This window comes from Eretmochelys imbricata, chromosome 8 (assembly GCF_965152235.1).
Source record: "Eretmochelys imbricata isolate rEreImb1 chromosome 8, rEreImb1.hap1, whole genome shotgun sequence".
Lineage (NCBI taxonomy): Eukaryota > Metazoa > Chordata > Testudines > Cheloniidae > Eretmochelys > Eretmochelys imbricata.
Window position 1 is genome coordinate 105,416,013 of NC_135579.1, and position 14,229 is coordinate 105,430,241.

Here is a 14,229-nt window from a genome sequence, read left to right on the forward strand (position 1 = left end):
GGAAGGGTTCCCGGCAGAGCTGCTTCTGTGGCCGGGGTGCAGCCACGCTTCCCATCAGGCTTCGGGCATTGCTAGCTTCGGGGGGTTAGGAAGCAACTTCTTGGGGGCAGGTTATGCCAGATTTGTCCACAAGGGGGTTCCTTGCAGCTGGTGTTTGCCACCGTCTGGTGGAGGTGCACCGTGGGTCTGAGGCTGTGGGGCCCAGCCCAGCGCTCTCGCAGGGAAGGAGGGAATTGCAGGCATTATCTACTGGTGCCCATCAGTGTGGCATTGGGTTGCATTTTGCTTGGCTTGAGTTGGGTCATTGACATTCCCAGTAAGAGAAGCAAACCAGCCCCAATCCCTTGCAGGCCACCAGGGGAGCTGGGCTTTCGGCCATGGGACACCATGGAGAGCAGGAGCAGCCCCCCAGGAATCTGTCGGGGAGCACGGGGTGATCTACACGCTGCCATGCATGCGTCCCACAGGAGATGGCTGAGGGCCAGCTTCTGCGCAGCTACCATGTCAGTCCTGGGTGGAGCCAAGGTCAAGGGGACAACTAGGTGCTGCAGACCAGCTAAACCCCACCATGCCCTGCCCCCCAGACCCTGGCTGCTTCCTGGCTGGCTGATGGACAGAGGAGGCCAAACGGCCTGGAGCAAGCCAGGTGGAGGGGGATGCCAGCCATGAGGGATCTGACACCAGCGCTCAGGGCCCAGGTGTGGAATGGGGGGTGAGGGGGCAGAGCAGCTACCCCCACCACTGGGGGGGATTGTGTCCATCTGGCAACCTCCCCTAGCAGAATGTGGGGGGGTGATGAAATGCTCCAGTCACTGCAGGGTGGGGTGGGGTGGTGCAGGGCGGTGAGCTGCCCCCAGGGGAGGGGCAGGGCTTGGCTTTAACTGGTTCACACTCTGGGAACAGCTGGGCCCCACGGGTGGGTTCTAACAACCCCCCCCCCCCGGCATGTGGCGCTGTCCGCTGTCCAAGAGGCGATGCTGGATTCAGTGGGCCTGGGGCCTGACCCCATCCAAGTCCTGGGCCCAGCCAATGGCGCAGGACTTGCCCGCAGCCTGTGGCAGTCGCTGCCCCTCGGGTCCAAGGGCTGGGCCGCTGGGGCTCACGTCGAAAGTTCCTGGGCCCCGGCAGCTGGCTGGGAGCCCTCTGCACCGCCTGGAAGAAGTGCAACCAAGTGATCGAGCAGTAGATGGCAGGTTGGCCTCAAAACTGCTCCTTCCCAGGGGGCGGCTCTTCGGGTCGGCGAGCGAGGGGGAAAGGGGCATTTCCAAGGGGGGTCCAGTGCCTTGCCTGTCCTCAGCGGGTTGGCCCTTAGTCAGATGCGGCTCCGATCATGGTGTCTCTTCTCACGCAGCCTGGCAGCTGGGCCGGGAGGGGTCTAAGCCGTCATTTGTTCACAGTAATTAAGCTCCTTTGGGGCTCCCCCCGCCCCCACACCCTTTTCTTCCTTCCTTTCTGTCTCCCTGCCTCAAGCCTTGCAGAGGGCGCTGACCACAACATCTGGCACTGGGGGGGCTCTGCTTTGCATGGTGCAGCCCCCTGCCTTTCCCACCCTAATGGCGGGGGGGGGCAGGGGACTGATGTTACTCAAGTGGGCTGAGGACAAGGACTCGCTCTCCTCGTGGGTGCTGCAGGCTCCAGCTGCGTTTTGCAAAGGGTCTGTCCCTAGAAGGGGCAGCCCCGCACTTTCCCTGCACTGGGCGTGAGAGGGAGGGGGCATAGTCCATTTTCCCACCAGAGCCACTTGCAAGAGGGGTGCTGTGTTTCCTTGAGCCAGGGGGTCTGTGCCCCTAAATTGGCTGCAAAACTCCCAAAAGAACCAGCCAGCTTTCCCTCCGGGCCTGCGGCCGCCGCTTCTCCTGTGCCACCCCCTCGCCCAGGCCTTCGGGAGGGGGAGAGTTGCTGGCTTTCTGTTTGCGCTGGTTTGTTGCAACTTTCCTAGCGTTTCTTTTTGAAATCAATTATACTCCAGTGCCAAGCCCAGGGGCTCTTTCAAACCAACCCCCCCCCGAAATTCTCCCTGTTCCAGTTTAAGGGGGGGGGGAATGTTTGGTTTTTTCCCCCTTCCCCTCCTTGCAAGGGACAGTTTGCAGCTGTCTCAATGGGGCCATGTCCGCTTGCAATAATAAATAGAAGAGGCAGGCCAGGAGCTGGGGAAGGCTGGAGCATTTGAAAGGCTCTGGAGCAGAATTCCTGTGTTTAGTGAAGTTTTTTCTTCTCCAGTCTCTGCCCTCATTGATTTGCGGGAGGGAGGGAGCGAGGGGGGCTGCCTGGGTGGTCTTCCCTCGTCTCCACTTTGGTGAGCTGTTGCTTAGCAGCTAATAATAGGAGATGTTTGCAAAGTAATTTGCCTCTTCCTTAGCCAATGGGAACCAGAGCGCATTCCCATCACCCCCCCCCCCCTTCATGATCTGGAAGGGAGGCTGCGGCGCGCTCCAAATGTTGGTGGGACAGGATCTGAGGCGCACGGGGGAGAGTTGACGATCGGCTGCTGCCGCCGCGCTTGTGGGGGGCTTTTCCCCGCGCTTGTGGGGAGCTGCGTGTGGCTCCGCTCTGGGTCTCCCCGCACCCCGGGGCGCTTCAAGACGCCGCGGTAGCGCGCAGCCCAGCCGGAGGGCGCACGGGGCCCGCTCGCATGGCCCCGGGGCTGGCCACATAATGTTGGCAGGGGCCCCCCGGAGCAGAGCGGAGCCCTCGGATGCTGCCCGCTGCCCCCTGGATTACCGCCCTCGCCGTTCCGCCGTCCCCGCCCGTCCTCGCTCGACCCCCGCTGGAGCCGGACCATGGCCTCGGAGCCCCGCTTTGGAGAGCGCGCCCCGAGCTCAGCTCCGCCGGTCCGGGGAGCCGGCTGCGCCCACGCCGCCGCGGCGCTGAAGGGGATCTCCAAGGTGAGGGGGCCGCAGAGACTGTCCCACGGAGCCCCCGGGGACACGGCAACGGGGCGGCCGCGGCCAAGGGTGGGGACCTAAAATCTCTCCCGCCCTGGTCCCGGGCAGCTTGGGGAGGGAGCCGCTTGGAGAGGTGCGTGCGCCCTGGCGGTGCCGCGGCCGGTTCCGGGAGCTCGGTTTCCCGGCCCCCGTTTCCTTGCCGGGTTGGCGCGGCGCCCGGCCGGTGCCCCCGGGATCCGGGGGTGAGTTTGCTGGAGGGGGGCCGGGGAGTTGCGCCAGGCCCATCTGGGGCGAAGTTCGCCCCTTGGTCGCATCCCCCTGGGGCCTCCCGGCGCCCCCTCCGAACGTGTGACACACTGCGGCCAGCAGGTCTCCCCCCAGCCCTTGCTGCGCGGAGCCGGAGGGGGGCGCTTCTGGGGGAGCCCGCGGAACCTCGCACCCCCGTCACTGACCCGAGCCAGTGGCCGGGGGAGGAAGGGTCAGGCTGGATGGAGCTGACCTGGGGGGAAGCAGGGAGGGGAGCGGTGCGTGGGGACACGGGGAGCCTGGGGGGTGCAGGAGGGGGGCGCAGGGAGCCGGCTGGGTGGGGGACGCTGGGAGCCTGGGGGGTGCAGGAGGCGGGGACTCAAGGAGCCGGCCCGGCAGGATGGGGAACGCGGGGACCCTAGGGAGCAGTGGCGGGGGGGCGCAGGGAGCCGGCCCGGCAGGGTGCGGGACGCGGGGAGCCTGGGGGGCCGTGGGGGGGAGGGCGCAAGGAGCCGGCTGGGGGAAGCTTGTCCCGCAGGGCAGAGGCAGCGGTGGGGGATGCTGAGCACAGGGGGCGCCCTGCCTGCCCCCCGCGACACCCCCGGGGAGAGGGGAGCCAGGCCTCTGCGGCTGCGAGGAAAGGGGATCCTCGGGGTCCCTCCCGCGGCGCTGCCCCTTGGCCCAGGCAGAGCTGGGGTGGGACGTGATGCGAGCACCTGTCAGGCCCCCCCGGGCGGCCCCGCGGGTAACGCTGCCCCTCTCCCGCAGGGCGAGGCCGGGGGCCCCAGGGCCCCGCTGTGGCTGCGGGCCCGGCTCCAGGCGCTGCTCTTCGCGCTGGGCTGCCGCATCCAGCGGCACTGCGGCAAGGTGCTGCTCGCCGGGCTGCTGCTCTTCGGCGCGCTGGCCCTGGGGCTCCGGGCCGCCGCCATCGAGACCGACCTGGAGCAGCTGTGGGTGGAAGGTAAGAGCCGGGGGCCGCTCACACCGGGGGGCAGCAGCCTGCAACGGGGGCTGTCTGGGCGCTGTGGGGCGGGGGGGGCGGGGCTTTCTGAGCGCAGTGGGGCGGGAGGACGGTGGAGGGGCGGGGCAGTCTGGGCGTTGTGGGGCGGGAGGGCGCTGGGGGGCGGGCTGTCTGGGTACAGTAGGGCGGGATGGCGCTGGGGGGGGCAGGCTCTCTGGGCGCTGGGGGGCAGAGGGGCAGGGCAGTCTGGGCGCTGTAGCTCAGTGGTTTGAGCACTGGCCTGCTGAACCCAAGGTTGTGAGTTCAATCCTTGAGGGGGCCATTTAGGGAGCTGGGGCAAAAATTGGGGATTGGTCCTGCTTTGAGTAGGGGGTTGGACTAGATGACCTCCTGAGGTCCCTTCCAACCCTGATAGTCTATGAGTCTATGAGGGCGGGACTGTCTGGGTGCTGTGGGGGGGTGCAGTGGGGCGGGGGGGGCCAGGCTTTCTGGGCGCAGTGGGGTGGGAGGGTGCTGGGGGGGCGGGGCTGTCTGGGCGCAGTGGGGTGGGAGGGCGCTGTAGTGGGGATCTCCGTGCCCCGTGGGTGTAGGAGGAAATCCTGGCTGGTGTAGGCAGGGAATGTATGATCCTGGGCTGCAGAACCGGAATCCAGCCGGGCTCGGCTCTGAGCCGCTCCGGGAGCGTTACTGACGGGATCCTACACGCGCCCTCCCAAGGTGTGGGTGGGCACCTGGCACATACCAACACGTATGTGAACATGCATGTGACCCACCCTCTGCTCCGCTTCCGTCTCAGCTTTGACACCTTGGCTGTGGCATAAGAGAAATGCATAAAGGGAGAGCCCAACGCTGCACGTGCGTCAGCCTGTGAACCCGTGCAAACATATATGTCCGGACACGATCGTACACGCGTACCCCGGTGTGAACACTGTTAGAGCAATGCACGGCCCCTGATGGAAGTGTTTGCTGCCTTGAATCCTCTGGCATTCCCAGAGCAGCTCCCGGCGCTCGGATGACAGTTGGGTGACCGATGAAGTTATGCATCCCCCAAGGTTTCGGTAGCTTTGGGGCACCCGTGGGTGCGCGTATAAACGGGAGTGCTTTCCTGGGGCGGGGGGTGCATGGGCGTGCATGCCAGGGTGGGTGCGCTGGGTTCTGTGTGGGGTCCGGATCGCGGTCGATGCATGTCCGTGTGTCGGTGGAGTTGCGTGTAATTAAATTCGTTCCCTCTGCGAACGAGCCGCCCTCTTCCGAGATTGCATTATTGATCTGAAAATCGGGAAGATGCTGCCGGAGGAGAGAATGAAACCTCTGACAGTGCTGTCAGTTAGGGGCTGGCTTGGGGCCCATGCGCCTGCCCCCCGAGGGAAGAGGGAGCAGGGAATCCAGTGAGAACACAAACAGCTGAGAGCAAGGGGCAGAGGAGAGCAAAGCCTCATTTCCTAGTGGAAACATCTGATAAAAACGATTCCTTTGTTATGAATAAGTCCAGCCTGGATTTCGGCACTCTTCCCGCGGCTGCCGGGCGCTCCGAGTTTCCCTTCTCCTGCTCCGGGAGGACTTTCCCTTTTTCGGGGTCTCTGGCCTCTCTTCTCGCAGCCCCTCTCCGAGGCCGCATCGGGTGGGACCTTCACACCCTCGGGTGGTGTCAGCCATCTTTGAGCTCCAGCGTTCCCCGCCCCCCGGCTGCATGTGTGGTCCTCAGCTACTCCTGGATTTTGTTCAACAATAGAAGCAACTTTACTTTAAAAGAGCCCGCCCCCGCCGCCCCCCCCCCGTGAGTGCCAGTAAAGTTTACACACCTGTTTCACACAGCGAAGAGGGGTGTCTGTGCGGCTGTTAAGACAAGGAGGCTAGGTCGTATCTCCTCCCCCCACCCTTCCTCTGCATTACACAGATCTGTGGCAAAAACAACAGATCCATCCCAAACTGCAGCTGTTCAGCATTTAAAGATGGGAAAGACCCCCCGCCTTTATCCGCCTGCAAAGCGAGGCCGTACCCTGTGGGGTTTCCTTCGCTTGGGTTCGGCAGCTTTCGGGACTGGTGTCTGTTGAACGGGGCAAGGACCCAGGAGAACAGATGGGTTCCTGGGGGAGATGAGAGCTGGCCTGCAAGTTTCCAAGGGGGGTGGGTGTGAGGGAAGAGTGCGGCATGGGGGTAGAGATGCATGGGGAGGGGTGCTTTGAATCAAGGTGTGCTGACATGGTTAGCTGTCCTGCTGGAAGCTCATGCTGCTCCATGTGAGATCTCAGCGCACGGGGGGAGTTTTAGGTGACATAGAAGCCCAGGACTGTGGTTGTTCTGAGATTCTCTGTGTGCCATAGGATGTCCCAGGGGCTGGCCTGGGTGCCGTACTGTCTGGCTCAGGCCTGGCTCCTGCTCGCCCAAGAGGCCGCTTTGTGCTGCCTGGATGTTGTTTCGCACGCTGAGCAACGGCAGTGGCTTTGCGGGCGCTTCGGGCATGCGATGGGCAGCGTGGGTGAGAGGAACGGTCGTGGATTGAGGAGGCAGGGTCCAATTCTGACTCACCTGCTGGGCTTTGGGCAGCTCCAGCGGCCCCTCTGTGCCTCGGTTTCCCCACCTGTGAAATGCAGATGATAACCTTCACCGGCTTGGTAGCGCACTGCAAGGAGGTGTCAAGTGGCATCTGCCTAGTGCTTTGAATGGGCAGATGGCAGTGCCAAGCACTGCCAGTAACTGAGTGATATTTGCCGACGCTGTGTGAACCTTCTGGCCGTGAGATGATCACCCGGCGGAGACGAGCTTGTGCAGTCAGATTTGTGCTCCCGAGATTTTGAACTCCTCTGGGCAGTGGCTCAGCATGATCTTCTGGCCAGTGCTGAGCATGCAGGTGCTCAGTGATGGGTAGATGGGGGGCCTCTGTGCAAAGGGGGGCCCAGTGTTGTGTCCTGCCCATGGGCCGTGCAGGATGTCAGCGCTGCTGGAGAATCCGGAGCAGGCCGAGCGGCTGCAGTGTCCTCAGGAGTCCTCAGGGCTGGGCCGTGTGTCGGACCCGAGGGAAGGTTCTGGTGGCAGAGGCCCTGGAGGGCCCCTTGACGTTGCCGGGCGGGGTGTTTGCATGGGCATGGCAGGTGCTTGGGCATGGATCTGGCTCTGTTCTGGTTCGGCAGGATCAAACTGGCCCGCTCACCGACGTCGCCCATCAGAACCTGCCTGCCACCCCACCGACTTCACCGGGGTGCAGATGAAGGCCGCAGTAACTTTTCCAGTCCTAACGTGGGATGTGGGTCAGACTCTTGCTAGCTCCCACGGCCTGCACGTAGCCCTGCGCTTGAGAGAGCTGCTCCTCTCTGCCTCCTGCCCTGAACAGCAGCCCCTTGGCCGTCCGTGCCTGGAGAATTGGGCCCTTGGCTAGCGCGTTTGGGAGGCTGGAATTCACGTCCTACTGGAAGCCTCCAGTGCAGGGAAATCTGCTCTGCAGGGTTTTCTGGCTTTGGTGCCCTTTCTGCTGCCTGGGAGCCAGGCAGGGGCGTGTGGGATGGAGACCCAGGAGCCAGGGCATTTCAGAAGAGGAGTTTGCCAGACTCTGCTGCTGTCCCTCCTCTCTAGGGGTCATGGAGGGGCCCCCAGAGGAGGAGGCCAGGGCGAGATGTGTGCGTAGGACTGTGCCCAGGTCAGGAGCCAGGGCAGAGAAGGGGTGACTGGGCTCAGCCCCGCCATTTACGTCCTATGACTGTGCTTAACAGCTGCCTCCGGGATCCCTTTGCCATCACACCTCCAAGCAGCCAAGCTCTGTGCGCTGGTCAGTGCCTGGGCAGGTCACTCTGCCCACGGCCATTGCCGTGTGCCACTCCCTAAGGGCAGCATGTGCCGATGGCTTTAGCTCCTGGTTCCCAGCAGGGCAATGACACAGCCCTTCCCACAGGGACTCGGGCCACGTCTAGCTCTTCCATCAGCCGGCCCTACCCCCGTGCCCTAGGGTTTCCCATCAGTCTGCTGAGCCAGGGCTGACCTCTTCATCAAGTGGTCATGGGGGCTAGATCTGTGGCAGGGGCTTGGCCCAGCTCCCGCCTCTCGGGCTACATGTGCTGTTGAGCAGGGTGGAGAGGGTCACACCGAGGAGTGGGGCCGGCGTGGGTGGCAGCGATGGGTCTCACTGTCCTGGGAAGGGCTGGGTTTGATTTTCCGGTACAAGACAGCTCAGGACAGCTGCTGCTTGTATCTCTGTGGGGCAAATGATAAATCATCTGCAGAGGAAAGGCCGGAGCAGATTAGTCCGGGTCCAAGACAGGGGTGGAGCTGGGTCAGCTGAAGTCCCTGATCCTTTCTGTCGCTGGTCAGAACCGGGGGCCTTTGCGCTCAGCCTATGAGTAGAGCTGCAGTTCCCTGTGGATCCGGGTCACTGGTGACAGAGGGGCTGGGGTCGGATGTTGGCCAGGGCATGGGGATGCCAAGGGTCCGTCTCCAAAGCAGCCTCCAGCACAGTGGGTACTGAGCAGACCTACAGCAGTTTCGGTAGAGAAACTGAGGACAGAATAGGCCAGGGTGGCTCAAGTCCCCTCTCTCCCCACGGCAGGGCCGAGTCCCGCGGGCCAGGGGCACTATATGGGAAGCTTACACTGGCCTGTGGAGAAGCCAAGGGCTCGCGGGTCCTGTCAGTGGGTACCTTGCACCAGCACTTGGCTCCCTGACAATGCAGCTAGCTACCCGCTGCCCTGCACGCAGGAGAGCATTGCCCAGAGCACGCCTATGGGGGGCAGAGGGGAGAGGCAGAGGGGAGCCATGGACCACAGCAGCAACTGATCAAGCCCCCAGCCTGGGAAGGGGCTCTACGCCCCAGGACGTGTTGCTGGCTGCTGTGGCCTTGGGCTTCTCTAGAAGGTGATGTCAGGGATGGGCCCATGGGGGAAGGAAGCAGGCAGGCCCCAGCATACAGCACAGACCCTGCTGCACATCCAGCTGCTGTGTGGAGCCTGCCCCAGGCTGGGACTGGTGCAGAGAAGAGCTGTGAGGATGATCAGGGAACTGAGAGCCTGGCCGCTGAGCGGAGCCTAGGGAAGCTGAGAGGGGACTTGAGCTTTGCTCTCTCGCAATATGCCTGGGGTAAACGCCAGCTAGGGAGGGGACGAGCTCGTTAAGCTGAAGGGCAGTGCTGGCCCAGGAACAAATGGGTACAAACCAGCCTGGGGCCAATTCTGGCTGGGAATTAGAAGAAAGTTTCTCCCTGTCAGAGGTTCCAGGTTCTGGAACAGCCTCCGGACAGGAGTTGTGGGGGGCAAACCAACATAATGAGTTTGAAGAGAGGGCAGGATACATATGAGCGTGACTCTCTGGTGGGACCGCTTGTGATGGTGGGGGCCCGGCTCAGCAGCCCTGGGGCTCACTTCCAGTTTGCGGCTTATGTTCCCAACACTCATGCTTCAGATCCCCACTGGCAAGGGTCAGGAAGGGATTTCCCCTCCCCCAGTGCATTCTGGGATTTTTGTCTGCTTCCTCAGAGCTGTCCCTGGCTGGAGATGGGACATGGGGCTGGGTGGGTCAGGGCTCTGAGGTGGCAGCGAGCACTCTCTCCCACAGGTTCATGCCATATGTGAGGTCAGGAAGAAATTTCCCCCTGGTCAGATTGGCAGGGACCTTGGGATTTTTTTGCCTTCCTCTGCAGCGTGTGGGTGCGGGTCACTTGCCAGGTTATCTGGGTGTCTCTCACCTAATCAGCCTCGGGTACTGGGGCGCTCCCTCTCCCCCCCGCTCGCCCATTCTCTGCCTGTGGCAAGTGACCGTCTAGTCTCCTGAGGGCTGTAATCCTTTGGTTGCTGCGGTGACGGTGGCCTGAGATGTCGAGGAGGTCACACGCGATGGCCTGGGGTCCCTTCTGCCCATAAGCTCTCTGCCCTCGTTCTGCTGCCCCTGCCCGATGCCTGAGCTACCGTCGGACTTGCAAGGGTGCCCGCCGTCAGCCACTTCCTTCCCAGGGCGGGCCGGCCTGTGAGGGGCCCGCTCCGTTCCCAGGGCGGAGCCTGTCCTGAGAGCTCGCCTCCTGTGCCAGGCCAGCGGGATCGGGACCGTTGCGGAGGGAGGGACCGGGGCAGGGTGTCGGCTGCTGCTGGAAGCAGGAGGGGTGGCCCATGGAGAGGGGCTGAGAGATGGAAACCAGCCCAGGCCCGGGCCATACCGGCTGCGCCCATGCTGGAGAAGGGGTTATTGACCGGCCTGATCCAACGGGGGCGATGGGAAAAGAGACGGTGGTGACCGTAAATTGGGATCGCCTGTGGAAATGTTCAATTAGGTGCCTCTAAAGCGATTAGCTTCTTGAAGGCTTTGAACCACCCCCCCGCCCCCCCACTGAGTGTTGAGTTACCTCCGGCCACCTGGCAGCTGTTCCTGGCCGTCTGAGTGTGTTTGCAGGGCCAGGAGGCTGGGCTGGGGCTGATTTATGGGGCCGAGGCTGGGTCAGGGGAAAGCTGCATTAGCCTCTAACTGGAGCAGCCACCTGGCATGCGGGAATCTCCCCTGCTCCCTGTCCCCGGTGGAAGGACTGTGGAAAGCGAGGGGCTCGCTGCCCCCCAAACCCCCTAGTATGTGGGACCGGGGGGCAGGCGAATCAGCCTGGGGAGGGCAGGGCGGGACTTAGGGAAAGGAAGAGAGAGCAGGCGGGGGAGGGAGGCAGCCGTGGGGGGAGGGCAGAGGGAAGTTGGGGAGTAGCCGTGGGTAGCAGATGCTGGAGGGAAGCTGTCTGGCAGGTGCTCAGCGGCCCTCACCGAGATCCCACCTGCAGGTCCCCGCCCCCGCCCCCCGAGCTCCTGGGCAGCAGCGCCCCCTGGAGGCTGATGTGCGTGCTGGCCCCATCGCACCGAGGACCGGTACCATCTGCCCCGCTCAGCGGCTAGGCTGTTGGACCCTGAGTGCCAGGCCCGGCCCTGGCTGGCGCTGGTGGCCTGTTGACCAGCCTGGTGTGGCAGGAGTCGCTGGCCTCTCTGTAGCGCTTTGTTTTGGGCAGAGCCAGCCTGGCCCACGGGGCTGTCTGCTCGGGGAGGCATCCGCACCGCGCCGGCATGCAGTGGGCTGGCAGGAGGGGGGATGAGCCCCTAGGCACGTTCAGCTTGCTGGGGGTCAGGGCTGGGCGACGGGGCCCGGGGGACCCGGCTGGAGCTGACCTGCCATCTCCACACAGTGCCACTTGAAAGAGGAAAACCAACGGACAGACGAAGCCACCCGTCAAAGGGCCAGCGTGGGGGGACTGGGGAGGCGTTTTGGGGGCCTGCGGGCCTTCCGGGAGCTGCACCCTGGCCTCTGCTCCCAGCGGGGCCAGGGGCGAGGAAATCCAGTGGGAGAGGAGCGGTGGTGTCTGCAGAGCGGAGGCTGGGGGTGAAAGGTTCCTGGGTGGGCACTGGGAGTGCTGGGTGGTCTCCTGGCGAATGGCAGGCTCCAGAGAGGCGCTGGGGGTGCTAGCGGCCGAGCCAGGAGCCGGCCTGCGGGAGGAGGGGTGTAGGTGCTGCGCGAAATCAGCCGGGCTGCTGGAATCCAGGCCCGCCGGAGCCAGCTGGCAAGCAGTATGTGCATGGGGGGGAGGGGAGCGTCTGTGGATGCTGCGGCTCGCTAGCCTGGGGAGGGGGAGCAGCGCTGAGGGTGGGGGGCTACAGACCATCAGGGCCGTCGCTGGACGGTGCGGGGAGCGGAGGTCACGGGAAACCAAGCCGGGGCAGTCGCATCGGATCCCCTGGCATCCGCTTCCTGGCTGCGGCCGGAGGAGTCGGGTGGGGGCGGCAGAGCTAGTGAGGAGACCGTGTGCAGGCCCCGTTTCCCAGAGGGGCGTGGGGAGCCCAAGCTGGGGCACGGTGCGGCCCCGGGTCCGCTCTGTCGGGAAGTGCTGTGCAGCTGCCCTGTGAACCTCTCGCCCGCGGAGATGGCTCAAGTGGGGTGTACCCCAAAATCCTGCGGCCATTTAGAGCTGGCGAGGGGACGTCTGACTGACTGGAGCCTGTGCTTAGTAGTGTCCCACTGACTGGGCGCGTCTGCTCCCCCTGCCGTGGGCTGCCCCATGCAGAGGGGACTGGCAGGGGCGCCCACCTCTGCCTGGCATCCCAAGATCACTTTTACTCCGGACTTTCTTGTGGATGCCACTTTGCTGCTGCCCTCGGCCAGGGCATTGCCCTGGTTCCTTTGCGTCGCGGTGTCGTTGCTCAGCTGACTCGGCCTCCTTCCCCCTGCCCTGCTCTTTTTTGGGGGGAGGGGGCGACCCATAGGCTAGCCCAGACCCTTGGGGACAGACCTCGTTCTCCGCACCAGCAAAAGAGGGAGCCGGGTTTGTATTCAGGCAGCGAGCAGAAGACCCTCGCCTCGCCCGCCCCCCAGCACACCCACAGCCTGCTCCACTCGCTGATATATCAGCTTTGTTTGCTCCCTCCGCGGTGCCGTTTGCTCCGAAGCATCTTCTCCCTGCAGCCAGGGCTGGCTGTGAAAGGCGCTTTCTTGTCTGAAGCCAGCTCAAAGTCGGAGCCCGGCTCAGTGTGCCAAAGCTGCGTTGGGGGCAGAAATCGCTTCTTTTTCTCATGGTGGGGGGAAGTATCTTCCTGGCTCTCTTCCCTGCAGCCCCTCCCGAGTGACCGGTTGATCGCTTGTGATGGACGGAAAATTTGCTGATTTGTTGTTTAAAGGCCCAGCAAGAGTTTTGTGGACAGCAGCGTTTTAGTGTCTGGTGTTTTCTATTGGCGGGGGGCAGCAGGGAGCGGGGCCGAGAAGAGTTTTATTCTCTGCTTCCTCCTCGGGCCTGGAAAAGTGGTCTGAGTTCAAACCCTTCATTTCGTGCCTGAATGAAGGCAGCAAAGTGGAAAAATTCCCCCATTCAGCGGGGGATGAATGTATGTGTCAGCCCCGCATTAGGGGACATTCGCAAGCAGTGGAGTGCCTAATGCAGCCATTTCTCACAGCGCCCGACAGAGGAGATGATTAGCATAATTAGTCCAGGCAGCCCTATACATATGGAAATAGCCAGGGCCTAAATGCCAACACCAGTGGAAATTTATGTCAGTGCTGACAGGAGTCTTAGCAGTGAATGGTTCCCAACCGACTCTTACCCCCCCCCCAATATTTTGGGGGGTCGTGCTGCCCCTCATCCCTCCTGGCCGTGGCTCTGGGAGCTCCTTCAGGAGAGGGCTTTTCCTTCCCCCGCCACCACCCCCAGAAGCCAGCCCTTGGGATTTCGAGTGATAAAGATATTTGTTTGGCTCTGATCGGCACAGGCCAGGCCTGGGGTCCGGCTTCTCCGCTGGCTTGGGAAGCTGGTCGCCCTTTGCCTTGGCTGGTTGGAAAGGCGGCTGGAGAACCTGCTTTTGCGGGGCCGGGGTTGTTAGAGAAGGGTCTGTGGGGGGCACAAACCGCAGAATTTATCCCCCAGCCTGGGGTCTTCTCTGCCTGTCGGGGGGACCCCCAACTGCTGGTGGCAAGACTCCCTGTTGGGGTGGTCTGAGGGGAGGCACTGGAAGCCACCCACCCTCCCGTGCCCACCCGGGCACCCAACTGGCTGTATTTCCTCCCCCCCTCCCCGGGCACAGGGGCTGTGGGGCAGAGCGGGGCCCCCGCAGCCGTGTTGTGACAGGCGAGGCTGGTGGCCACAGGCGGGCCAGGTGAAAATGGCTCTTTTAGCCTGCCCTCGGCGCGACTTCCTCCGAAGCAGCACGGCTCCTTTCACCCGCTCCCTAATCCCGCTAATCCGCCCCACAACACTTTGAAGGTGGCCCCCGGCCTGCGTGCATCGCAGCCCTCGGGGCCGTGGCTAGCGAGCTGAGTCAGAGCATGCAGGCGCGTGTGTGTGTGTGAGTGCCATGGCTGGGGGGAGGCCACGTCTCTCGTTCGCCCCCCTGCCCTTGCGTCAGCTTTCATAGCTGAGCCCCAAAGGGAACTGGGGCCTGTCCCGGGGCAGGGAAGGGCTGGGCTGCTCCATCGCTGCCGTGGGGCTGCTCCTGGCTGCAGGAGTGGGGCACGACATGCTGGGCGTTCCCTGGGGTTGGCGGTGCCATGCCAGAGGCCCTGGCAGGGGCAGGGTTGCGTGCCCTCAGGAGGAGATGGTCATATTTAACTCGGCCAAGCTGTTAAACCTTGTGCATGGCACCGCGTGGCCTCCTGCCCACCAACGGGCATGGGAAATACCCCAGAGACCGGTGCATGCACGCACGAGGG

At 63.5% G+C, this 14,229-nt stretch overlaps 1 protein-coding gene across 1 annotated transcript in view; it reads left to right on the forward strand.

The window, feature by feature from the left end:
• Positions 1-2,780: 2,780 nt before the first annotated feature.
• The window catches only part of PTCH2 (patched 2), a 55,964-nt gene continuing 44,515 nt past the window's right edge, over positions 2,781-14,229 (forward strand). The window contains 2 exon segments of the mRNA XM_077825388.1: positions 2,781-2,885; positions 3,900-4,092. Of these exon segments, the coding sequence (XP_077681514.1) occupies positions 2,781-2,885; positions 3,900-4,092 (298 nt within the window).